At 54.4% G+C, this 23,776-nt stretch overlaps 2 protein-coding genes across 5 annotated transcripts; one reads left to right on the forward strand and one right to left on the reverse strand.

The window, feature by feature from the left end:
• Positions 1-1,407: 1,407 nt before the first annotated feature.
• GPN1 (GPN-loop GTPase 1) lies at positions 1,408-10,106 on the reverse strand. Its single transcript, XM_081856443.1, has 14 exons — positions 9,974-10,106; positions 9,788-9,881; positions 9,097-9,136; positions 8,479-8,545; positions 7,970-8,007; positions 7,344-7,422; positions 7,148-7,242; positions 6,733-6,778; positions 5,208-5,354; positions 4,640-4,722; positions 3,847-3,886; positions 2,791-2,884; positions 2,156-2,275; positions 1,408-1,863 (listed from the first exon to the last, which is right to left on the reverse strand). Exons 1-14 carry the CDS (start codon positions 10,070-10,072, stop codon positions 1,778-1,780), a joined length of 1,128 nt encoding a protein of 375 aa, XP_081712569.1. The 5' UTR covers positions 10,073-10,106; the 3' UTR covers positions 1,408-1,777.
• Positions 10,107-10,352: 246 nt separating this feature from the next.
• Positions 10,353-20,275, forward strand: ZNF512 (zinc finger protein 512). Of its 4 annotated transcripts, none has more exons than XM_081856433.1 (12): positions 10,353-10,407; positions 13,874-13,963; positions 14,325-14,408; positions 14,782-14,906; positions 15,643-15,729; positions 16,243-16,338; positions 16,559-16,726; positions 17,485-17,688; positions 18,481-18,582; positions 18,935-18,997; positions 19,265-19,363; positions 19,531-20,275. In XM_081856433.1, exons 1-12 carry the CDS (start codon positions 10,368-10,370, stop codon positions 19,810-19,812), a joined length of 1,440 nt encoding a protein of 479 aa, XP_081712559.1. In that variant the 5' UTR covers positions 10,353-10,367; the 3' UTR covers positions 19,813-20,275. The 4 variants fall into 4 exon arrangements, with proteins under 4 accessions (XP_081712559.1, XP_081712560.1, XP_081712561.1 ...); XM_081856432.1 differs by lacking the exon at positions 10,353-10,407 and adding an exon at positions 13,284-13,531; XM_081856434.1 differs by lacking the exons at positions 10,353-10,407; positions 14,325-14,408 and adding an exon at positions 13,281-13,531.
• The last annotated feature ends 3,501 nt before the right edge of the window (positions 20,276-23,776 follow it).

The raw sequence follows: 23,776 nt of genomic DNA on the forward strand, positions 1-23,776 counted from the left end.
AAGCAGACGCAGTCTTCAGCAGACCAATGCCTGGTTGCAAGTCACTTGGGGAGCGGAGGGCCAAGAGCTGCTTTGTGCTCTGCTCTGGTCAGCCATTTTCAGCAGGGAAGAAGGCATTCACCTCGCTTAGAAGCCCAGGCAGCAACAGGTTGTCTGGCTCTGCCCTCCCAAGAGCCACAGGGCAAAGTGGTTTCTGAACAAAGTGTGTGAGCTTTTCTGCTGGAAGGGTCCTGCTCAGTTCAAAGGAGATTTGTAAAGTGGTTTAATATGCAGAGTGGTTTTAGCTTAGGTTTTACAACCTGGAATGCACGTTTAGAAAAATGAACATTAGGACTGAGTAGAAAGTCACACACTTGCAGCCTCCCTTGACTCTGCCCGTCTGATCCTAGTCACTGTTCCCCTCGTCTAATCTACAGCCCTCTGTTAGGTTTCCATAGCAGTCTGATGCAGCCCCATAAAGCAAGTCTTTTTAATCTAACTGGCTGCAGCACAAGCCCCTCAGGAGTACAAAAATAAAGCAAGCTTGGGTACCAGTGCAAGGGGAACTCCAACAGCAGCCGTGCAAGCAGACAGGACAGGCAAACCTCTCCGTCTTGCTCTTACGGTAAATGCATTAACAATGGTTAGCCAAGAGACGAGTGCCGGGACCATCCAGCCACCTGCAAAGTCGACTGCCTGCCTCTTGGACGGAAGTGGTGGGTCTGTGCTGACTGCAACATCTTCCTGGCCCTCTGGGAACAAGGTTCTTCCATTGAGGCCAAGGGAAATGACGGGAAGATGCTCAGAGGCATTTCAGGCAAGGAGCCCTTAAGGAGCAGGATTGTTCCCAGCAGTTTTTATTTCCCACCCCCCCTTTCCTAAAGATCCCTGGGAGGGGGGATCTGCCTTCTCACAGCTGCCACATAAGGGGGGAATGTTACCTCTTCCCCAGTCAGTCATCACCAGCTCAGACTCCACCAGCACAGATGTAATGGTAGGAAATTTTGCCCCCCCCCCATCACTGTACGCTGAACCATGGGCACCACTTTCTTGCCCATCCTTGCTTGGGAGGTTCCTTGGGAGCCCTTGCTTTCCCTCTTCTTGGGCTTCTGCCAGCCAGAAGAACTTGCTGTTTCACCCCCAACTCCTGCTCCCTTCTTGGAACAGGTGAAAGGAGGACCAGAGCCAACCCAGGCAGATCCCCTTCCCTTTCTGCCTTTTTCTCCTCTGAGGCAGCCCAGCCACATCTTCCCCGACCCTCTCAAGACGATCAGGGAAACTGGTCCACCACCCAAGGTTTCCATGCCATTCTGAGAGGCCCCGTCTGCCTCCCCATTGGCATAGGTGGCCAGGGAAGGGGGGGCCCACCCAGCCCACATACGACCCCCCAGCACACATACGCCCTGCAGGAAGAGGCAGAAGCAGCAATTCATAACAAAATATACATTATCTCATGATAACTTACAAACTGAACACATATTACAGTGAAATTCGCTGGGTGTCAATGGGAAGATGGGTCACTTCAATGCATGCTCTTCCACAATGGGTTGACCCTGCCTCCCCTGGCCAAGGCGGTCTCTGCTGGAGCCTCACCCCCAAACAAAATGGGATCCCAGCCACTGCCATCAATTCCAAGGACTTGGTGTTAACGGGCAGAAGTCCACAGCCAGCCCTGCTCAGCTCCACCAGCCCAGAAGGTAAGGGCGGCCTGAGAAGCCTCCTGTGTGGGCACCAAGGAGCCAGTCTCTCTCACAGGGGCCCAACTTCCTCCAGCTCCAGGCCCCCCTTGGCGCCTCCCCTAGTGGCCGCTTCTGGCCGCGTAGCGCTGCTTTGCCTCCTGCAAGAAGTTCTGGAAGGCGGGTTCTTCGCAGCGTTCCTCCGTCACTAGGGCAGGGGACAAAAAAGCCCCTGGGTGAAGTGGGTCCCAGAACACCACCAAGGGGGAAGACCATCCCGGAGGGAACATCCCCGGCCAACCACAATGGACTTCAAGCGAGCTTGCTACACAAAGTCCCTCTGAGATCAAGGCCAGGGCTCATGCTGCACCAACAAACCAGCCACCCTGAAACAGACTGCAGGCATTTTGTAGGATGCCCCCCTCCCCCCCACCGGCCTCTTGATTTGCCTCCCCCCCCCCAAACCAGTGACCTTTCCCAGTCTCCAGAGCCCGCCTTACCTTCGTGGTCAATGTCATCAGTGTCACTCTCTTGGCCTTCCTCCAGCTCCTCTTCCCCCTCCAAAGTTCCTCGGGTCAGAATCAGTGCCGAGGGACCCGCTGCGGATTCTGCTATGGAGCCTGGAGACAAAAGCCAAGTGGCTGCCAAGCCTGTCCTGGCCCCAGACTGTGCCCCCCTCCGCCTGCCAGGGGCCCACCTCTGCCGCTCCTGCCCCCACCACAAGCCAATGGGCAAAGCTCTGTGCCAGGAAGACTCCCATCCTGCGTGCTCAAGAGGGGCTGCGCAGCCATGGCAGGCAGGCGGAAGTCACAGGCATAAACAGGGAGAGGCTGGCTGGGAATCCAGGGAGGAGGAGACAGCAGCAGCCTAATCCAACAGGTGCAGCACGGGGCTCCCCAGCTGATCAGCTGCGGAAAGCAGTCAGCCAGGGTACAGACCCTGCCCACACCCACTCTGTCTCCCCAGAGCAATGGCTCAAGGGATGGGGGAAAGGTTGGCACTGCCAGCAGCCTCCTCCCTGCTTGAAGGCAAGAGCCAGTGTGGCCCCCAGTTGTGGCCCCCAAGCAGCCTCTCTAGCCTTCAGGGCCAGCCTCCCCGCAAGGCCTCTGCAGCCCCCCCCCTGGCCTTGACTCACTTGAGGCTGCCGCACTGCTCTCCATCGCAAGGGGGCCCAGGTCCCTCTGCAGACGCTGCAGCTGCTCCTGCTGCCGCTGGCTCTCCACCTGCTCCTGCAAGCAAGGAAAGGGAAGCAAGCAATTCCTGCTGGTCCTCCAGCACATGCGGGTCCCGGCCTGCCTGCCTGCCTGCCTGCCTTCTGCAGCAGAGCTCCAGTTGGCACCCATGGGGCTTCAGCCTGCCGCCTCCCAGCATGCCCTGGTGGTGCCCACAACGCATCTGTGCAGCTCCTAAAGCAACTGCTGCCGCCACCCGCAGCAAAGCTGGTGAGAAGTCAGAGCCCTGCAAGGCCAACAGCAGCTCTGAGTTCTTCATGTCAGAAGCTGTCTATCAACAGAGACAATAGCAGCCACGGGGGTCATGAGCGTGTCCTTCAGAGCCGAGAGAGTGTGGAAGGAGAAACCACTCCGGACTCCAGTTTCTAGAAAGATGTACATTTATGTGCACACATGTACAGAAGGCAGCACACTAAACCCTGAGCGCCAATGGCTGCTTTGAGTTCTTCTGGCAAGGGAGCAGAAGCCTCCTCTGGCCACTTGGGAAGTCAATTGCGAGCCCCCAACATGCTGGCAGGAGGTGCTCCCTGACCTCCTCTCCTCCCTCCATCTGGTAAGATGGAAGTGCCCACCTTGAGGCCATAGGAGGACTTCCACAAGCAGAAGGAGCTTCTCCACCCACATTGTCCAGCCTGGACACTGAGGTCCTTCTCAGTTGTGGCGCCCACCCTGTGGAATGCCCTCCCGCCAGATGTCAAGGAGATGAAGAACTACTTTAGAAGACATCTAAAGGCAGCCTTGTACTGGGAAGTTTTTAACGTTTGAGGTTTTGTTGTGTTTTTAATATTTTGATGGGAACCGCCCAGAGAGGCTGGGGCAACCCAGTCAGATGGGTGGGGTACACATAATAAAATGATGATGATGGTGTGTGGGGAGCCTTCCTGACTGACTGGGGGCAGGGGAAGCACCAACAGAGGGCAGAGCAACAACACGCCAAGTGCATCTGGAGACAGACTCACCATTTTCTTCCTTAGGCGCTCATACTCTGGGCGGTATTCTCTGGAGGGAGAAATGGGTTTCAGCTGTTTATTCTTGGGCACCACAGCCTCACTCCCAGGCAACCATTGTAGAGACCAGGAGGGCCCCTTACAGCAAGGACCACAACCCAGACCTCCAGTCACTGACCCAAGGGCAGGGCTGGAACGGGCAGGGGAAGAGACTTCCCCCGGGGCTTCATGTCTCCCCATAGAGCAGCAGAGGGGATCCTGCCCCCTGTTCGGGTCACCCTATGCTGCATCTAGAGGGATCCCCAAATGGATTTGCAGAAAGCCTTGGAGTTAATGCAAACTCATCTGGGCCATTGTTCTGGGATGCAGCACAGCAGGATGGTAGAAGCCTCACAAGTCAAGAGAGTTTTTGGGAGGTGGCCTGACAGAGAAGGGGAGAGAAAGGCTTTCATCCCTCTCTTGTAATGCTGCAACTTGGGGGCATCCAATGAAGCTGCAAGTCAGAAGACTCAGGGCACACAGAAGGAAGGACTTCCTGACACAGCATGCAGTTCAACTCTGGAACTCCCTCCTGCAGGAGGCAGTGATGGCCCCCAATTTGAATGGCATTAGAAGAGAATTAGGACAATGCATCTTCTCCTTCCACAGGCAGAGGGAGGATGCCTCTAGATGCCAGTTAATGAGAAAAGCAGGTGTGCCAAGGGCTCCTGTTGGCCTCCGGATCAGCTTCCAGGCATCTGGTTGGCCACTGTGAGAACTGGACACTGGACTAGGTGGGCCCCCTTACACAAGGGGACTCTCTCACCTCTCATACTCATCGACAGCCTTGGAGAGGAGTTCGAAAAATTCATCCAGCCCTGTCCCCTGGACAGCAGAAACACCAACCACCTGCAAGGGAAAGTCCTTTGTTTCAAACAGGGTTTGTGCGGAGCGTGGGAACTGAGTGCAGGAGAGGGGCGTGCAAACACCTTCCTCTGCTCCAGTGGAGCATCAGCACCAGAACATTGCCTAGCCCCCCTCCCCGTGGGACAGGACTGATGGGCACAAGCTCCTTTTCCAGAAGAGGTGGCACAAGGCCATCTAGCGGGGGGGGGGGGGGGCTGAACTCTCAGGCCTCCCTGGACCAAGTCCTTCAAGCATGCACAATAGCCTGTCCAGATGTAACAGCACAGGGTACCTGGGATACTCAGGGTTTGGGGGGCGGGTTGCAGAGGAAGGTGCCCCTCCCTCCTTGGAGCTGCTTCCATGAAAGTTGGACAGAGTGAAGGTGGGAAACAAATGCCAACTTCATGCCATTTCAGGAGCGTGCCTGCATTCACCATTCACCATCCACCATCCACACCTGGATGGGGGTGGGGGGGAACCGTGCCTACCTTGAGTGAGTGGTAGAACTCGTCCAGCACCAGGCTGAGGGAGCGAGTCAAGTTGCTGACATAGGTGGTCTCCTGGCTGAGGGCGTCCTGGAAGGCTTCAAAGTCTTGCATCCACTCCACAGCAAAGCTGTGGTCGATGATGTCCGTCTGCGTCAGGAAGGCAGAGAGTGAGGGAAGGTGGCAGGGGGCACAGATGGGCAGCTGCTCCGCAATGCCACCTCTGGGGCAAGGACCACAGGCCCCACACCATGACGGCTGCTTCTCTTCAGCCATGGCACGCCAGGCCAAGAGGCAGCGGCAGCTCCTCCTGCCTCCCCCCACCATGAGACAGGGACCAGCTAAACAAGTGAAGGCTGTGGTCACACCCAGAGTGCAAGCTCCACCCTGGAAAGATGCAACTGAACAGCAAAGTTTCATCAGCAAAAGGGACAGCAGCCCTTCAAGGCACCTGAAGAGCCGTCCATGCCTGCTCGCCCACCCCTGATCCTAGCAACCTTCCATTCTTTATGGGGGTCAAGCTGCCTTCCTTCCTCTCTGGAAGTGGCAGGCTCTGCTCCAAGAAAGCATCTTTCTGCTGGCTGAACATTCCTTTCGTCACCCTCTTCTTTGCCGCCCTCACCCAAACACTGCCAAAACAGCTTCTGCTCTCAGATTCAAGTACTTCTGTGCAGCTGTTTGCATTATCTGCATTTCTGTTCGACTGATCACTTTAGGACAGGAGTGGCCACAACAGCACACAATGCCCATCTCCTACCAGGAGTCCTTCATTTTGTCATGTAGGCCATGGCTGAAGAAGCTAAACCACTGCAAATAACATCTGCGGGACCAGCTTCCAACATCCCACTGTCTACCCGTGCTCTGATCTTCTCTCTCTCGCACTGGAATTGTTTGCGACTCTGCCTTTTGTAAGGCTTCCTGCAGAAACTCCCACCCAACTCAGCTCTTTTCCCTGTCAGTGTATTGGGCCATGGAATTCTCCTGACTAGCATTTCTCTGAGCATATTAAAATCAACTTCCTTAAATGCGGTAAATCTCTTTAGCTACACCCCCTTAAGCTTTCCGTAGGAGCCTGAATTCCAGCACACCCTGCATGACCACTGTCTGCTGTCATTCCTGCCCCAAGTTCCCACTGCTTTAAAGCCACTGAACAATTTTTCCCTATGTTGTTGTTGTTTAGTCGTGTCCGACTCTTCGTGACCCCATGGACCAGAGCACGCCAGGCACTTCTGTCTTCCACTGATTCCCCCCCCCCCCAGGCTGGACTAATGCCGAAGTCAGTCAATCTCCTCATCTCTTCCTCCACCTTTTGAAAACACAAGTTGTCCACAAGGCAGGCCAGGATTTGGATGGGGGAATCCATGCTCTGTGGAGTACGTCTCCCAAAAGATGGCTTCAGGGTGTGCTGAAGTTCCCCAAAACTACCAGTTCCTGCTTCCCTGAAGCATATGTAACTTGTTTCAGGAAAGCATCATTCAGATGGTCTTCTTGGTTCAAGTCTTAGACTGGATCATGGCATTCCACTCACCTTGTTCATGGCCACGATAAAAGGGAGCTTCGTCTTGTACAGGATACTGAGAAGAAAACAACAACAGCGTGATCAGGGATGCAGAGATTGCCACTTTCGATCTGGGGTTGCCACAAAGACATTTCGCTTAGAAACTCATGACTGAAAAAGCAGGCAGTTTGTGTGCTTTCCTAGAGAAGACCTAAGAGCAGCAGAGGCAGCTTCTTGCTCAAGGTTCAAGAAGCCACCAGAAGAGGGGCTAACAATTCCACCTCCCAGGAATGAGGGAGTCGTCTCTGAGCTTTCTTAGCAGCTACTGAGAGAACAACCCTGTTCCCAATCAAAGAACAATCAGAGAGATGCTCTCCAATAATGGGTAAGCCATTATTAATTGCATAACAGATAAATAACACTACGGAGAGAATCCTCCTCTTACCTGCAGGCGTAAAGCATGTTAGACATGAACGTGACAGGGCTGGTGCTGCGTGACGTGTCCATCACATAAACCACCACGGATGGGAAGGAGGAAGCCTAAATGGGTACATCAAAGGGGGGGGGAGCATTAGCCCAACAGGGCAACCCACTCCCAGGCACCTCCTGCAAAGGAGGCCAGCTGAGCAGAAGGTACTCACCAGAGCTTCAGTGATGATGGTGCCGGAAGCAGACCAGGTGAACACCTCAATCTGCCCAGGAGTGTCAATCAGGACGTACCTGCAAGGGGAAGAATTTGTTCTCTCTCACACACAAGCAACATTCAAATCACTTTCTCCAAAACAAGCTCACCCACTTATCAGCTAACACCTGGAAGATGGGGTTTAATCGTGCACTGGTTGAAACAATCCTGTTCTCATCAGGGAACAGGATCCCACAGCCCAGGCAGCAAAATTTAATCTTCACTCATCAGCTCCTGAGTGGAGATTAAAGATCAGAGTTAAGATCAGCACAAAATTGGAGTCTTAAGAGGAATGGGGGAGGAGAACACTCACAAAGTCTTCTGCAAGTCTCTTCTCTTTTAAACTCCCGATTTTTTTCTTTAATTGTTTTGGAATTATCTTCACTTCTAAGATTAATTATGGTTTGCCTTGAATGCCTCACACTAAGTCAGAAAAGTGGAATGACCATCTTGAATACATGTACAATAATGTGACACAGTTCACCCCTTTGTTCTGCTGAAGGTGAGGCTGCATACGCACCTCCCGTCAAGAGGAAATTCCATCACCCCCCTCCCCTGGTGACAGCAGGCTTCCCACTGACTCACTGAGATGCTGCCTGTCGTTTCTCAATGAACTTCATCACCTAGTCAGAAAGAGAAAGATGATTTATAGGTAGAAACAGAGAATTAGAGTTTTCAGTTAAGTTCAAAAAACCATGATATCATCAGCATCAGAAGTACAGAATTACCATTAAGTGATTAAATTGTTAACTGGGATATAAACAACAACAACTACAAATTTATCAACAACAACAACAAATTTATTTGTACCCCACCTTCCCCGGCTGGAGCTGGGCAGCTAACATCATAAAACTAAGACATTATACAAAGAACATAAGAACAAGCAATCTATTAATTAAAATACACCTTAAAATTAGTTCAGATACAAATTCGCTCTGAGTCTTAGTATTGATAATAATATGCGGCCCTCTGATGTGGTTCAGAATGTCAAATGCTCATCATTGCTGGCAAATTCTCCAAGAGAGGATGTTTGGCACCTACAAACTCAAGCTAAATGCAGTACCATTCAGTGAAATTCACCAGAAATTACGTACCTGGTCAAATCTTGTCGCAAAAAGGTTCAGAGAAGTCACAATACCGCCGTTGGGGCCCAGCCCATACCTGGTGCACATTCAGGAAAGGTTGGTAGAAATCTGAAAGTCACCTCTAACAGCGTATTCCCTTCCCCTTCCTCTACCCCAGATAGAGACTCAGGCCATTTAAAGCAAAGGTGTCACATAAAACCACATTTGTAGAGATCGCCAACGTCAGCAGCAACAGCTCAAGAGACACACTGGCAATTTCACCAGATGCACAGACATCATGCCCAACCTTACTACATCCTTTCAACATTGGTTTTCTCCACCCATTGCAGTGTGCAAAGTCGAGCAATCGCCCTCCATCCCAGGGGTAGAAACCTAAGGCCCGGGGGCCGGATGTGGCCCAATCACCTTATCAACCCGGCCCACGGACGGTCCAGGAATCAGCGTGTTTTTACATGAGTATAATGTGTCCTTTTATTTAAAATGTCTCTCTGGGTTATTTGTGGGGCATAGGAATTCCCCCCTTCAAAATATAGTCCGCCCCCCCCAAGGTCTGAGGGACAGTGGACCGGCCCCCTGTGTCTCCCAGTCCCCCCTCCCCCGCTTTGCCCCCTGCCCGGGTAAGGATACTGCTTCATGACCTCCTTGTACTTCACGGTGTCTCGTATGTCTTTGGGAAAAAGGAGAGGGAGAGAAATGAAGCCCCCTGACCAGGCAGAGCCCAGTCCCCCCCCCCGGCATAGCTGTCAAGTGTCCCTTATTTGAAGGGACAGTCCCTTATTCCAGCGCCATGTCCCGCTTTTGTCCCTTATTGATGGATGTCCCTTAAATGTCCCTTAAATGATGTCCCTTAAATTTCAAAGGAAGCAGCTCCTCTCCCTCCCTTCCTGCTGGCCGGGGAGGGGGGAGGCTCCAACTGTGTTGCTTGGCTGTGTTGCTCACCCAATAAGAAGTCTAAGAATGACTGGGGGGTGGAGCTTGCATGCCTTGTGTGTGGCTAGTTAATGCAAGCTGAGGAGGGTTTTGAATGCTGGACGCCATTTTGTTGCACGTGCTGCTGCAAACTTTGCAGTGCAAAGCCAGACCGGGGAGCCATCTTAAGTTGAGGCTGCATAGGCCTTGTGGTGCATGTGATTCAGATTCTATTCAGTTGAACCTCTGGTTACAAAGTTGGTGGGGCAGTGTTCTCGAAGCTACCAGCATGAGTTTGACCAGCCTGCAGGAGGACAGGAAGACTGGAGTGCCTGGAACAGGTGAGGCTGCAGGTCCCTTATTTTCAAATCTGTAAGTTGACAGCTATCCCCCCGGCCCCGCCACTCACCGATGTTGGCCGGGAAGGGCAGCTCGTGCACGGCGGGGTCCAGGTTGATGACGTAGGGCGGGCAGCCCCGGCTGTGCAGGTGGGCCGTCAGCCGCTGCGGGAGGAGAGAAGCGCCGTCAAGCCCGAGGGGAGCCCCGCCCGCGCGCCCTCCCGCCCGCCGGGCTCGCTCCCCGGAGCGCCGCTCACCTGCACCAGCGCCGTCTTGCCCGAGCCGGCCATGCCCAGCACCAGCACGCAGACCGGCGGGGGCCCCTCGGCCGAGCTCGCCGCCGCCGCCGCCGCCATGTCGCCTCGCGGTCGCCAGCCCGCTTCCGCTTCCGGCCAGGGGCGGAGCAAGAGGCCCCGCCGGGGCGCCCGTGGGGCCTCTCTTGGCCACGGAGCCAGGAAAGGTGGAGCAGTCCTCCGGTTGGGACAGCGGGACCTCTCGTTCCAAGTGGGCTGCGTTTGCTCCCCTCTTCCTTTTTCCTCTCTCTGCCTTCTTTTCTCGGCTGTTTTGACCATAGAGGTGCCATAGAGAGGCAGAGCGGCCGCCCCGCTCCACGGTCATAGAGCGCAAAGCGAGTTCTTCCGGCCGGCGGTCATGACGTCACGAGGGGACGGCGAGGAGGGGCCGTTCCCCGGTGAGGCGCGGGGTCCCCGCCTCCTCCTCCGTAACCTTGGCAACGCGGGGCGGGAGCAGCAGCTCCTCCCCCGCTGAACTCCCGGAGGGGAGGGGCGGAATGACGGAGGCCGTCGGGTTGGGCGGGGCCCCGGGGGTCGGTCGCGGAAGCGTCCTTAACCCTTCCTGTGCCGGCGCGGCCTCCTCCCTTCCTCGCAAAGGTCGGTCTCGGAGGGGGGCAGGGGACCCCGCCGCCGCCGCCGCCTGGGCGAAGAGGAGCCCCGCCAGAGCCGAGATCGGAGGAGCCGGGCAGCCGCTGGCCTGCCCGCCTAGCATGGATCCCCTCCCAGCCCCGTTCCCTGGCTGGAGATGAAGGGGGCGAAGACCCTTGCCCGGGAGGAGGGGGCGGGGGAAGGTGAGGAGGGGGCGCGTGGTGCCCGGGGATCGCCCCTCTCTCGCGGCCGCACTCTGGAGCTGGCACCTTCCTTCTCCGGAGAAGCCCAGAGAGGCGGGTCTGGGGAGGCAGAGTTTGAATGAGAGAAGGGAAGAGGTGGAAGGGACTGCCAAGGGCCATGCAGACATCAGCCTGCCATAAGCTCAGAGTGTACCGGGTGACGTTCAGGTACAACCTCAGCCCCCTTATCTATAAGCCTGAAAGCGTCTTAAACCAGCACCCTTCCCTCCAACGGGGAGCTCATCTTGCTTTACTAGCCGAGGGAGCCAACGTTTGTCCGCAGACAGTTTTTCCAGGTTATGTGGCCAGCATGACTAAGCCGCTTCTGGCGAAACCAGAGCAGCTAATGGAAACGCTGTTTACCTTCCCGCCGTAGTGGTTCCTATTCATCTACTTGCACTTTGATGTGCTTTTGAACTGCTAGGTTGGCAGGAGATGGGAAAGAGCAACGGGAGCTCACCCCTTCACGGGGATTCGAACCAACGACCTGATCAGCAAGCCCTAGGCTCAGTGGTTTAGATCACAGCGCCACCCGCGTCCCTTATTCTTCGATAGGAGCTATTAATTTGCATGTCACTCCAGGACACAAAGGCAGAGAGCATAAGGAATCACAGGATGCAGCTTCTCACTGCCAATCCCAGGCCTGTCAGGTCCATTCAGAGGCTGCTCATGGGAAATGCAGACTTCAAATGAATTGGGTCCCATCTAAAGATAGGAAGTTTGGTTAAAAAGGCTTCTGCTGGCTGAGTCTCTTAATGACCCTTTTCCGATAACCTTTCATGATAACTCAAGGGCATCCTGATCAAATATGCAGATGACACCAAACTGGGAGGGGTGGCTAACACCCCAGAGGACAGGATCACACTTCAAAACGACCTTGACAGATTAGAGAACTGGGCCAAAACAAACAAGATGAATTTTAACAGGGAGAAATGTAAAGTATTGCACTAGGGCAAAAAAAATGAGAGGCACAAATACAAGATGGGTGACACCTGGCTTGAGAGCAGTACATGTGAAAAGGATCTAGGAGTCTTGGTTGACCACAAACTTGACATGAGCCAACAGTGTGACGCGGCAGCTAAAAAAGCCAATGCAATTCTGGGCTGCATCAATAGGAGTATAGCATCTAGATCAAGGGAAGTAATAGTGCCACTGTATTCTGCTCTGGTCAGACCTCACCTGGAGTACTGTGTCCAGTTCTGGGCACCACAGTTCAAGAAGGACACTGACAAACTGGAACGGGTCCAGAGGAGGGCAACCAAAATGGTCAAAGGTCTGGAAACGGATGCCTTATGAGGAACGGCTAAGGGAGCTGGGCATGTTTAGCCTGGAGAAGAGGAGGTTAAGGGGTGATATGATAAGTCGGTGGAAGAAGATTGGAAGAAATTTAAAGACTACTTACATAAATACTGCAAAATTAATGAATCTTAGAATGATGTCGGAATGAAGTTAAGTGGTTTTAGCAGCAATGTTATAAAGGAGTATGTAAAAATGGATTGTTATTAGGTGAGAATGTAAAGTTATAATACATTAAGGTAAAGGATTAAGATAAAAAAAAGGAGCGAAAGGATTTGCTGAAGTAACTAACTGAACTGGAATACAAAAAAGGGAGGTGTGAGGAGGTCAGGGAAACAAGCAAATGAAAGACAAGACATGAAAAGATTGATTTGTTTTTAACTGTTTTTTTTGTACTTTGTATTTTTCCTTTTTTTCCTTCTTTTTCTTATTCTGTAATCTTTTTTTTTGAAACTTTAATAAATATCTTTAAAAAAATAAATAATGGGTGATATCACATAGAGGAGGGAGAAAGGTTGTTTTCTGCTGCTCCAGAGAAGCGGACACGGAGCAATGGTTCCAAACTACAAGAAAGAAGATTCCACCTAAACATTAGGAAGAACTTCCTGACAGTAAGAGCTGTTCGACAGTGGAATTTGCTGCCAAGGAGTGTGGTGGAGTCTCCTTCTTTGGAGGTCTTTAAGCAGAGGCTTGACAACCATATGTCAGGAGTGCTCTGATGGTGTTTCTTGCTTGGCAGGGGGTTGGACTCGATGGCCCTTGTGGTCTCTTCCAACTCTATGATTCTATGATAACCTTGAAATCCTCTTGGGAGCCTAGGAAGCTGCCTTTCACTGAGCCAAACCATCAGGTCCTTCTAGCTCAGCGCTGCCTGCACTGCAGTGGCTTCTCCAGGGTGTGGGGCAGGGATCCTCTTCCTGGAGATCTCACTGGGGACTGAACCTGTGAACTCCTGCCCTCAATAGTGTTGGTCTCTCAAGAACTAGAATCTCCTGGCACTTTTTATGTGATTTGGCATTCCTTTATGAGATATACAATGTGCCTATTTTGTAGTTTTGTTTTCACCTTTTGATTTTCAACTGTTATAATTCTCTTTCTTCTACAATAACAATAACTAAAGAAGTGTGCATGCTACTGGAAGGGATTATTTTTATTTTGTTTCAATAACAATAACATTTATACCCCACCCATCTGGCTGGGCTTCCCCAGCCACTCTGGGTGGCTCCCAACAAAATATTAAAAGCACGATAAAGCATCAAACATTAAAAATGTCCCTAAACAGGTCTGCCTTCAGATGTCTTCTAAAAGTCTATGCATTCTATACAACAGGGACGTCCAACTTCCAAGAGGCTGCGATCTGCTCACAGATCGACCAGTAGATCGCAATCGACTTGTTGTACGTGCTTGCTATACATTATTGAATGAAATAATAATACAGTCCTTTACAGTCCTATTATCGTACAGTCTACAAACAGTCCTGTTAACGAACTATTCAAGCAACAAACTCCGCAAAACCGGAAGTAGGTGTTCCGGTTAGCAAACTTTGCCCTGGAAGCCGAACAGTGGAAGGGCCCCAGTGGTGGGTGGCCTCAGTAGGGAAAGCGCACCTCAGTTCAAGAGCGCTTTCGGCTTAAGAACAGACTTCCGGAATGAATTAAGTTCATAGACTGAGGTACCACTGTAATAACCCCCCCCCCAAAAAAACCCACACTTGTCTCAGTCTCTCTTCTCCTCTTAGCTGGGGATTCCCTTTCCAAGGCAAAGCACAAGCAGGAAAACAAAGATGCAGGCGATGACAAGGATCTCCCCAAAAAGAAGCAGAAATCTGGTGAGTGGATTCTACTTTGGTTCCTTTCTCTGGGCCCCTGAACGCTCCTGGCTCTCCTGCAAGGAGCGGGGCTGGAGACCCCCCTGCCCACCTACTCAGCTCAGTTCCTCCTGATGTGAGGGGACTGCCCATCCCTGTCCCTGTGCACTCTACACTTTGAGCTTTGCTGCTCCCAAGTGATGGGAGCCCCTCGTGATCTATTCATTTTCCTATGTTGGAGGTTGAGCCCATATTGGGGCGGTCACTTCCCTTGGCCTCCATCTCTCCCCAAGGTTGTTGGTGGGGTGTTCTGGGTTGTGGTGGAGGGTAGATGGCCCTGGCTGCAGAGGCAAACCTTCACTGCTGTTTTTCCTTGTCCCAGGGAAATGGCAGCAGATGGGGAGACAGCCTCATCTCAAGCCCAAAAGTGGCCATAGAAAAAGAGACACACCGGTATATGCAGCAGGTAAAACAGGACCCCGACATCGCAGCTCCTTGGTGAGGACAGAAGCCAAGAAACCAGGGCCATCGTCCTCTGGACCCCAAGACCTCTGGCAAAGGGGCGGGGCCTCTTGTCTGCCCTCCCTGTGTGCAGCCAGGAATGGCGCATAGCTGAAGAAGCAGGCAGAAGAGGTTGTTGGGGTGCATTACTGGGGGGGGGCGCAGAAAGCTAGTAAGCGTGACTGTGTCCCTAAACATAGAAAGAAGAGCCCTGCAGCAGGGGGGCCAGCCCAAGATGCCCCAGTGGGGTGTCCACAGGCCAGGTGAGAGGGCTGCCCCACTCAGGACCAGCCAGGAACCTTAAGATGCTGAGTCAGCACCTTCTTCTGCTCCGCCAGGCAGCCTGGAAGAGCACTGGCAGCTGGAGATCCTGAGCAGAGGCCGCGTCACTTGTCCCACCTGCAGGGCTGTTGTGAGGAAGACGGTGGAAGGGCTGAAGAAGCACATGAGCAACTGCCAGCATGTGAGCAGGCGGGGGGATGGGACCTTATCCTTTTCAACCCTGCAACTCCCTCTCAAGCCATGGGGCGTAACAGTGTCATAAGAAACCTGCTGCACCAGGCCAAGGGAGGCCACCTTGTCCCGCTTCCTGTCTCCCACATCAGCCAGCCAGTCACTCCTGGAAATCCCCCAGCAGCAGCTCCCCCCCCCACTAACCCCCAGCCTGCCAGCAGCTCTTGCTCAGAGATGAACCATTTCACCCTGGAATTCAAGGGGATCCTGCCAGCCCCTCTTCTCCCCCGCAGCCCTTTGGGGTCTCCCATGGCATTGCTTGCATGGTGCTGCCCAAACAAGAGTCGTTGTTCTTGGCCATTGAGACTGAGGGTTCAGTGAAGCAGCTTCTGCTCTGCATGTCTGCATGAGGGGGAAGCCCCAAGGGAGCACGCAGGGCCCCCAAATTACTTATTTATTTTGTAAAACTTATATATGGCTTGTTTGTAAGACAAATCTCAAAGCAGTTTACAAAAAAAGGAACAGTAAAATTACCGCTAAAAATTTAGAACCATAATTTTTAAAATGCAGACATTAAACTCACAGTAGAATAGAGCAGAGCAAGTCAGTTTCCAGGATGGGGGGGGGGGACAGACGGACGGACACTTCAGGCCCCAAACTCCAGGAGCAAGGACTAATGGGAGATGTTCCCACAGCCCGTGCTGGTGGCTACTGCTGACATGTGCAATGCCTTGTGGTCTTCCTAGGAGATGCTCACATGCCACCACTGTGGGAAGCAGCTGCGGTCTCTGGCAGGAATGAAGTACCACATCATGGCAGACCACAACAGCCTGGTAAGGAGATGCTGGGCGCCCACAGGAATGCCTCTGGCTCCCCGGATGCCTCAGGCAGATGCTTCAGTCCCTGCAAGCCCAGCCTGCTGCCTGCCTGTATATCCATCCCCCCGGGCCTTGTTCAGGGCCCTCTGGGGAGCCTCTGGCCTGACCCAGCCTGCCTTGACTCCCGACACGGCGACAGTTCAGCCCCAGCAGGTCTTCCTGGGCCTTTGGCCTTGGGTCACCTGCAAGCACAGAATCATAGAGCTGGAAGAGATACCCAAGGGTCATCTAGCCCAACCCCTGCAACACAGGAATCACAACTGCATCATTCCGGACAGGGGGCCACCTCTGATGGAAAATCTCCAAGGAAGGAGAGTCCACCCCCTTCCCAGGGAGCCCATTTCACTCTCAAACGGCTCTTGCCTCCAGAAAGTTCTTCCTGGGCTTTAGTGGGAATCTCCTTTCTTGCAATCTGAATGCCTCGGTTTGAAGCGTCTCTGGCCAGCCTTTCCCTTCCCTTTTACGCAGCCGGTGGGGACAGAGGCGGCGGCCTGCGATCTGGGCGAGAGAGGGCGTTTGCGGAGGGTGCTGAAGCGGATGGGGAAGCTCAAGTGCCCAAGGCAGGTGAGATGGAGCAGCCTCTGGCCTTCCGGGGAACCAGAGCGGCCTGGGCCAGGCTGGGGCAGGAGCCTCGGACCGCCTCAGGCTCCTCTCGGTGAATGCAGGGCTGACTCGCCACCTTCCAGCTGGTGGTGGAGGGGAGACGCAGAATCTCCCCCCCCCGAGTTGGCTCCCCTCCTTCCTGGGAGCCTGCGCTCCTCTCTGCCCCCCTCTCCTCCCCCAGGGCTGCACAGGCAGCTTTACCAGCGTCCTGGGCTTCCTCTACCACACGCGGAAGTGCGGGAAGGAGGCTGCCGAGCTGGAGCAGATGGCTCTGAAGTGCCAGCACTGTGGCAAAGCCTACCGCTCCAAGGCGGGCCTCGCTTACCACCTGAAGATGGAGCATGGCCCGGTGAGTTGCCAGTGAGGAGCAAAGGGGGCGGGACCTCTCCCCATCTCTGGAGCACTCTGCAGAGGAAGCCCCTGTTCCTGCCTGACAGGCAGGTGGAAGAGGGGGCGGGGCAATGCCCAGAGAAGCTACTGCAGGCCCCCTCCTGCTCTTACGGGGCCAGGTATTGTCCTCTGCAGAGAGCCTTTGCTACCGCTTTCTGGCAGTGGCAGGCGTTGGCCAGAACATAAGAACTAAGAGGAGCTTCTAGATCAGGCCGATGCCCACCCAGTCCAGCATCCTGTTCTCACAGTGGCCAACCAGATGCCTGTGGGAAACCAGCAAGCAGGATCTGAGCCCAAGAGCCCTGAGCCGCTCCTGCTGCACTTTCTGGCCACTGGCCTGCAGAAGCATTGCTGCCTCTTGACTGGAGGTTAGCCATCAAAAGCCCAGCCCTCCGTAAATCTGTCCATTCCTCTTTTAAAACCACCCACGTTGGTGGCCATTGCTGCCTCCTGTGGGAGGGAGTTCCACAGTTTGCACTTTTAGTTTTACTGTCCTTTTAGTCTTCGCCTTCATGGAATGTCCACAAACTCCAGCCTTGTGAGAGGGAGAAAAAACCATTTCTCTATCCACTTTCTCCAGGCTTTGCATAATTTTCCAAACTTGTTCCATGCCCCTCTTCCTCACCTTTTCTCTAAACTGAAAAGTCCCAATTGCTGCAGCCTTTCCTCCTTTTGGTGGCCCTTTCTGAGCATCACTCCCTGTGTCCTTCCTGTCAGATCTCCTTGCTGGGCCAGGACATCCAGCCGGCCCCCCAGAAGGAGGTGGCAAGCGCAGAGCCCAGCAGTGGAGGCCGCCGTGCTCTGAGGAAGTCTGCCCAGGCAGCCGCCCACCACCTACAGGAGGCCCTGGCTAAGGAGGCCCTGGCCAAGGAGTGGCCCAGGCGCAAGGTCTGGCAGGACCTGGTTCCTGAGGACTGGAAGGTGCGGCCGTTTCCTCAGTATCCATTTGGCCCTGGGAGCAAGAAGAGTCGTGGCTGACCTCAAGGTTGCTCAGGGGCCAGGATGCAGCAAGGGAGCGCTTTCTCCCGAGGAGCAGGGTCTTTTGCAATGGGGGGGGGCCACGTTGTAGAAGCCCCCGCCTCAGGAGGCCTACCCAGCCTGCTCTCTTGCAGCTTGCAGAGGAAATGCCCAAAGCTTTTGGTCAGGTTGATTTTTTTTGTTACTATTGTTGTCATCTATCCATCTCGAGAGACAATGGAGTCCACTTCCAGGGGTGAAGTCAAACTACTGCATTAGCAGCAGTGAAGTGAGCTCCTCGGGGTGCAAGCCTGGGCAGTGTGTCTGGAGGTCCTGGGCTGCCCAGACAACAAGACACCCCCCCCAGCCTCGCTGATAGGGTCCAAAGGAAAGCAGAACAAGACGCTCAGCAGTAGCTTGGCTTGTTACTACGGGGCTGAGATTTTGTAGTAACAGCTATTTTAAGGCTTGACATTTTGACTAACACTGGAATGGAGTTGAAGTCTTTTCAAAGTACAGGTGCAAATGGCTGCACTTCCCCGAGGGGCCAGGAACCCGAGAAGCAGAAGAGGCTGGCTGGGCTCTCAAGGAATGGGGTGTCCCTGGGGCTCAGGAGTCAGGGTGCTTTGCCCCTGGTTAGCTGGGTGCCCCAGTCGGCTAGGGTACGGGGGGGGGGTGGCTGCTGTGGGAGTAGCTGAAGGCAGCAGCCCCTGCTCCTCACTCTGCCTTCCGGCTCTGCTCTCTTCTCTTCCTCAGCTGAAATACACCCGCCCAGGACTGCCTGCTGTCAGCCAGGAGGTTCTGAGCAAGTGGAAGGCAGAGATCAAGGCGTGCCGACGGGTCCGCTGCCCAAACCAGGTAACGGGACGGCTGGGCAAAGCTTGGGGGATGCCACCAACTCTCCTGACTGGACAAGGCCAGCAGAGCTCCTTTCACCTTGCCCCCAAACACTTGCAGCGGAGGCTTTGGGGGGCTCTTCCTTGGTGTTCAGCTTCCCATGGAATAATCTGGAGGCCCCTCCCTCTGCCCTTTGGCATCACAGAGGTATAGAGTGGGGAGAGCCCCCAAGTATCTGAGAGGAGACTAAGAGCTGTTGCTGCCAGGAGCCTCTGGATTTCCCCTCCTGCTTTCAGTCCCCTCCATCTCTGGGGCGTTCCTGGGTGGGGAGGGCCACTGACCGCCCTTTCCTGACTCTCGCCTTCCACCACAGGGCTGTGAGTGTGTCTACAGCAGCATCTCGGGCCTGAAGTCCCACCTGGGCACCTGCACCTTGGTATGTGCCAGCCTCTCCTTAGGGCTGCAGGATGTGTGTGTTTGGGGGGCTTCTGCTGCTGCCTGCCATTGCCAAACCACCCCTGGAGGCAGACATGGATTCACCATCTCTGCGCCCCAACTGGCAGATCCCTCCATCCACAGGGACGAGACACTTGCGCTTAAAATCGGGGGGGGGGGGGGCCCTCCTCCTTCCGCTCCCCCCCCCGCTGTCTTCCTCAAGTTTTTGCTGCCAGAGATTCTAGGGCACATTTCCGTCTTACTGCAGGGGGAGTTTGTGGCTGGGAGATACCGGTGCCTGCTGTGTGAGAAGGAGTTTGTGTCCGAGAGCGGAGTCAAGTACCACATCAACACTGTGCATGCGCAGGTGAGGAGCAAGGGGGCTGGGGGAGTGCGCATGGACCCAATCCAATGCCACAGACCCTTCCGCTGCGCCCGCGCCCTCACCAGGGTCTGTGGCCATTGGCCTGGCTAAGCTTGTGCTGGCGCTCCCCCTTCCTCTCGCTCCCACCTCCTGCCTCTCCCCACCCCCAGGACTGGTTTGCTGTTGGCACACACACCGCCAAGAGCTTCAAGAAGCTGCTGAAGCAGCAGCCGGAGGAGGCGGAGCAAAAGAGAGTGCCCAGGAAGCCTCCACCCAGCGGGAGCCGCAAGAAGAGGCCGCAGACTGCTGCCTTCCCCAAGAAGAAGGCCACACCCAGGCAGGAGGCAGCGGGGGAGCCGGGGCAGCAGCACCCTCTCAAGGCCAGCTGCCCCCAGGAGGAGGAGGAGGGCCCTCCCCCTCTGAAGCTCAGCCACAGGAGAGGGAGGGAGTAGCGGTCCCCCTCTGGTCTCTCAGGGTGGGGGGTGGGGATTCATAGAAAGGAAGGGGATCCTCTGGCCACACCCTTCCTTGCATCCTGCCCTCCAGCCCCCCTCAGGCGGTCTTGGCTGCTCAAGTGACTGACTGGGGAAGGAGCCCCACTCCTCTCCCCAGTGCTCAGCAGGGTTTACTTCTGAGGAGGCACATCAAGGACTCTGGTTCTCCCCAGGTGAGGCTACTCTCCAGGTGAGGAGCCACCAGAGGTGGGACTTCTTTCCTGGCCTCCGTCGGGCAGGGGGTGAGCTGTGCCCCAACCCCCGGGAGTAAACTGGGCACTGCAGATGGAGCGTTGCTGAAAATATTACGATAACCAAACATTCACACATTCCAAGGTAATTTTTACATTAAATTGGTTATCAAAAACCAAAATTAGCTACATGAAATTACTAAAATTGTGAATAAAAGTTTTATATAATCCTCTGGGTAATTTGGATTTGTTTAATAACATAAATCAGAACAGCATATTGAATTGTAAGAAGTTTGCTGGTTTTCCTGGGTAGTATTACACCCAGGTGTAACAATACGTGGATTCTAGATTGTATGTCACATCTTATAGATAGATTTGTACATAAGATTGATGGATTTTCTTCTGTACCCATTTCTGAGTGTTGAGTTTTCAAAAAACTGTGGGTGCCCCTCCCGTGTCTTCCGGCGCATCCAGGCCCCCTTCTGTCCTGCTGTTCCTGAGGACCCTCAGTCAGGACAGGCAGTCCTGGGAAGGAGGCTGCACCCAGCAGGTGCCAGGCTGACCTCACAATGTGTTGCTGTAGCAACAAGATAAACGGAACTGCAGGAGGAGAAGGTGGTGGTGTCACTTGGTCCAAGCTGGATTGCCTGGGAGAGTAGCTGGTGTGTTGGTGACAACCGCTGCTGGCCTGGCTCTCTGAGCACCAGCCTTTCAGAGGGGTGGAAAGGGGTCCATAGGGCAGGCCTCCTTTCAGTCCCTCTGGAGCCAAACCAGCAACTCCCTGCAATAGAGGCATCTCCTGTGCCAAACCAAGAGAAGTGTTGACCCTTTGCTTTCCTCCCTTGCCTGTCTTGAAGGCAGCTGTGTGGAGCTGTGGCTGATCTTGACTGACCCAGGCCTGGCCAGGAGTCTGTGGCCCTGAGAGCGCGGCCAGGGCGAGGGGGCTAGGATGCAGTCCCTGGAGGCTGGTCCCGAGGACTGGCAAGCCACCGAGCTGGCCAACCTCTGCCCACCCCCTCTAAGCCGGGGCAGCGGGACAGTGGTGGAGTCCCCGTTGCTGGACCCTCTGCTGCTCAGCCAGGAGGTGCGAGAGCAGCTGACAGCTCACCTCCAACGGAAGCGGCTGCAGCTGCTGTGGGGCTTGCCTGGCCTGGTGTACAGCTCGCTGGAGAGGTCTGTGCCGGCCCTGCCGGGCTTCCTGGCATGCACAGCCCCGCAGGCAGCCACCGACCACCAGAGGCCCCTTTTTAAGGTGGAGAGGCGGCAGTGCCTGGAGCACCACCTGAGGGAGAAAGCGGTGCATCACAAGTGGGGCCTCCCCAAGAGGGTCTGCAAAGCCCTCTGCTGGCCACTGCCCCCTCCCGGGACACCTCTGGCCCAGGCAGCCCCACAGCATGAGCGGCCCTCTTCGAAAGGGAGCAGCTCTCCCAAGCAACACAGTGTTGCGGCAGCACTGGCTTGTTCTGCCATGACCATGGCAGCCAAAGGCGGCAGAAGCTGGTGTAGCCCAGAAGCGACACAGAAGCCTTTGCCACTGGCCTCTGGACTGGCACGCCTGCCTGGGAAGCAGTGGGAAGGGCTTCCAGGGACTGAGAAACGGGAGCTGGGTGGGGATGGCCCCTGGAACAGCCTGGCCACCTTGGAGCTCCTCCAGGTCCATCTGCCCTCAGCCACAGCCCACCCAGACGGGGCTCAGAGCCTGCCTGGGGAGGCGTGTGCTAGCGTGGAGCTCCAGCGCTGCAAGAGGCAGCAGCCAAGCTGGGGCCGGGCACCCCTTGCCCAAGGATGTCGTCCTGCAGAGAAGCGTCCTCTTGCCGCAGCCACCCAAGAGAAGATGAAGCCTGAGGAAGGGGTCTGGGTCCCACTTCAGCCGGCCGGGGATTCCCCTCAGACTGCCTGGGCCATCACAGATACCCAAAGAGAGCTGCCTCCACCAACCAGCAAACGGGATGCCGCCCGGCTGGATCTGGTCCTTTGGGATCTGACCCCAGCCTTGGTTTCCATCACAGGAGGGGGAGAGCAGGCCCCGGAGTGCTGCCAAGAGAGCCCCCCTCTGACTGAGCGGCCTTGTGCTCACTCCGCCTTCTGCTGCCGCCACCATCACCACCAGGAGGCTGCTTTGAAGCCCTGTCCCACGAGCCTCCTGGGGAAAGCTATGCCTCACACCCCTGAGGGGTTGGGTGGGCAAACTTCTTCACCACGAGCAACAGACCTTTCCACAACCAGTCCCAGAGCAAATCCAGGATGTGAAAGATTTCTTACGACTGACAAAAAGCAGTACTTCGAATTCCACCTGCGTGAGAAGCTTCTGCATCAGCGGTGGGGGGTGCCCAGGAGGGTGAAGGAGTCTGTGGCCAGGTCGGCCCTCCTGCAAAGCACCATCAGGTGAGGGCCCCCCCCCGACCTGCCCCATGTGACGCTGCCAAGTTGCAGGAGCCCAGCTGGCTGCAAGGAGCCTCGCTGTTCCTCGATGCTGCAGAACCCCATCCACACCCGAGACACAGAAGTCAGATGAGGAGCTCAAGCTGTTGTGTGAGCAGCCTGGCTAGAAGATGGCAGTGCAAGACAGGCATGCTCATCATACTGGGCTTGGATGAGTCCTCGGCGCCACTGCTTTGGACTGGAGTGCAGATACTTTGAGCAGGAAATAAATATATTGTTTCTGATGGGAGTTTAATTGAGGATTAAATCCATAAATTAAAACCAAAACCTCCTATCCCACATGTGGGGGAGCAATATGAGAGCAAACATGCTGTTAACCCCCTTTAGCAGAGTAAAAATACTTAGGCACTTTTGCAGCTTACTGGAATCTAGGAATTAGGCAATTACGTCTCTTTATCCATGTTAATTTGTGGTCTGCTGACCTTTCCCCTCTCCATCCCCTTTGCTAAGAATGCACCACACATTTTAGTAAGATAAACAAAAGGTTTACTGACATTTCGATGCAGGCAACAAATATATCAAAGTAATATGCTGGTACATATTACATATTACATATCTTTGTTACAAAATAGAAAATTAGTTTCTAAAATGGAGTCTGAGCTCTGAGCAGAGCTTAGGAATATACTAGGGTTGCCATATTTCAACAAGTAAAAAGCCGGACACATTTTTTTGTTTTGCAAAATCCCCCCCCCCATCATTTCTGACATGGGTTGTCATACGTCCAGGTTTTCTGCACATTTTTGGAAATTCTGCCTGGACACTATTTCTGATGGACAAATCCCAGATATGTCTGGGAAAACCCAAATGTATGGCAGCCCTACTATACGTCTGCTTACATCACTGGCTTGACGGAAGAGAGGGTGAGAGAGCTCAGGCAGGAAGAAATTACATAATAAAGCGAGATGAGCACCGCAACCCCAGAGTCGGTCACAACTTGGCCTAATGGTCAGGGGTCCCTTTACCTTTACTTTATATCCTTTGTTAGACATTCCCGTCAAAGCGTTAAGGAAGTGACTGCGTCTTCTTTGGCGATCCCTTGTAGCCGAGTAAGATTGTCTTCCATAAACACAGCTTTAACAATGAGTCCGTAAGTGACTTTGGAGGCCAATTCTGGATCCACACGTCCTTCCACAGTGGGGACATTGGTTTCCAGGCAGGAGTTGATCATGGTGTGGATTTGCCAAGCATGCCTTCCTCTTAGCACGTTTCTCCCTTGCGTCCTGAGTTTGAGCGTCTTCAAAACCCATGACACCTTTGGTAGAGGCTATTCTCCAACTGGAGTGCTCACA

The sequence above is a fragment of the Podarcis erhardii genome (genome assembly GCF_964252035.2).
Source record: "Podarcis erhardii genome assembly, chromosome: 3".
Lineage (NCBI taxonomy): Eukaryota > Metazoa > Chordata > Lepidosauria > Squamata > Lacertidae > Podarcis > Podarcis erhardii.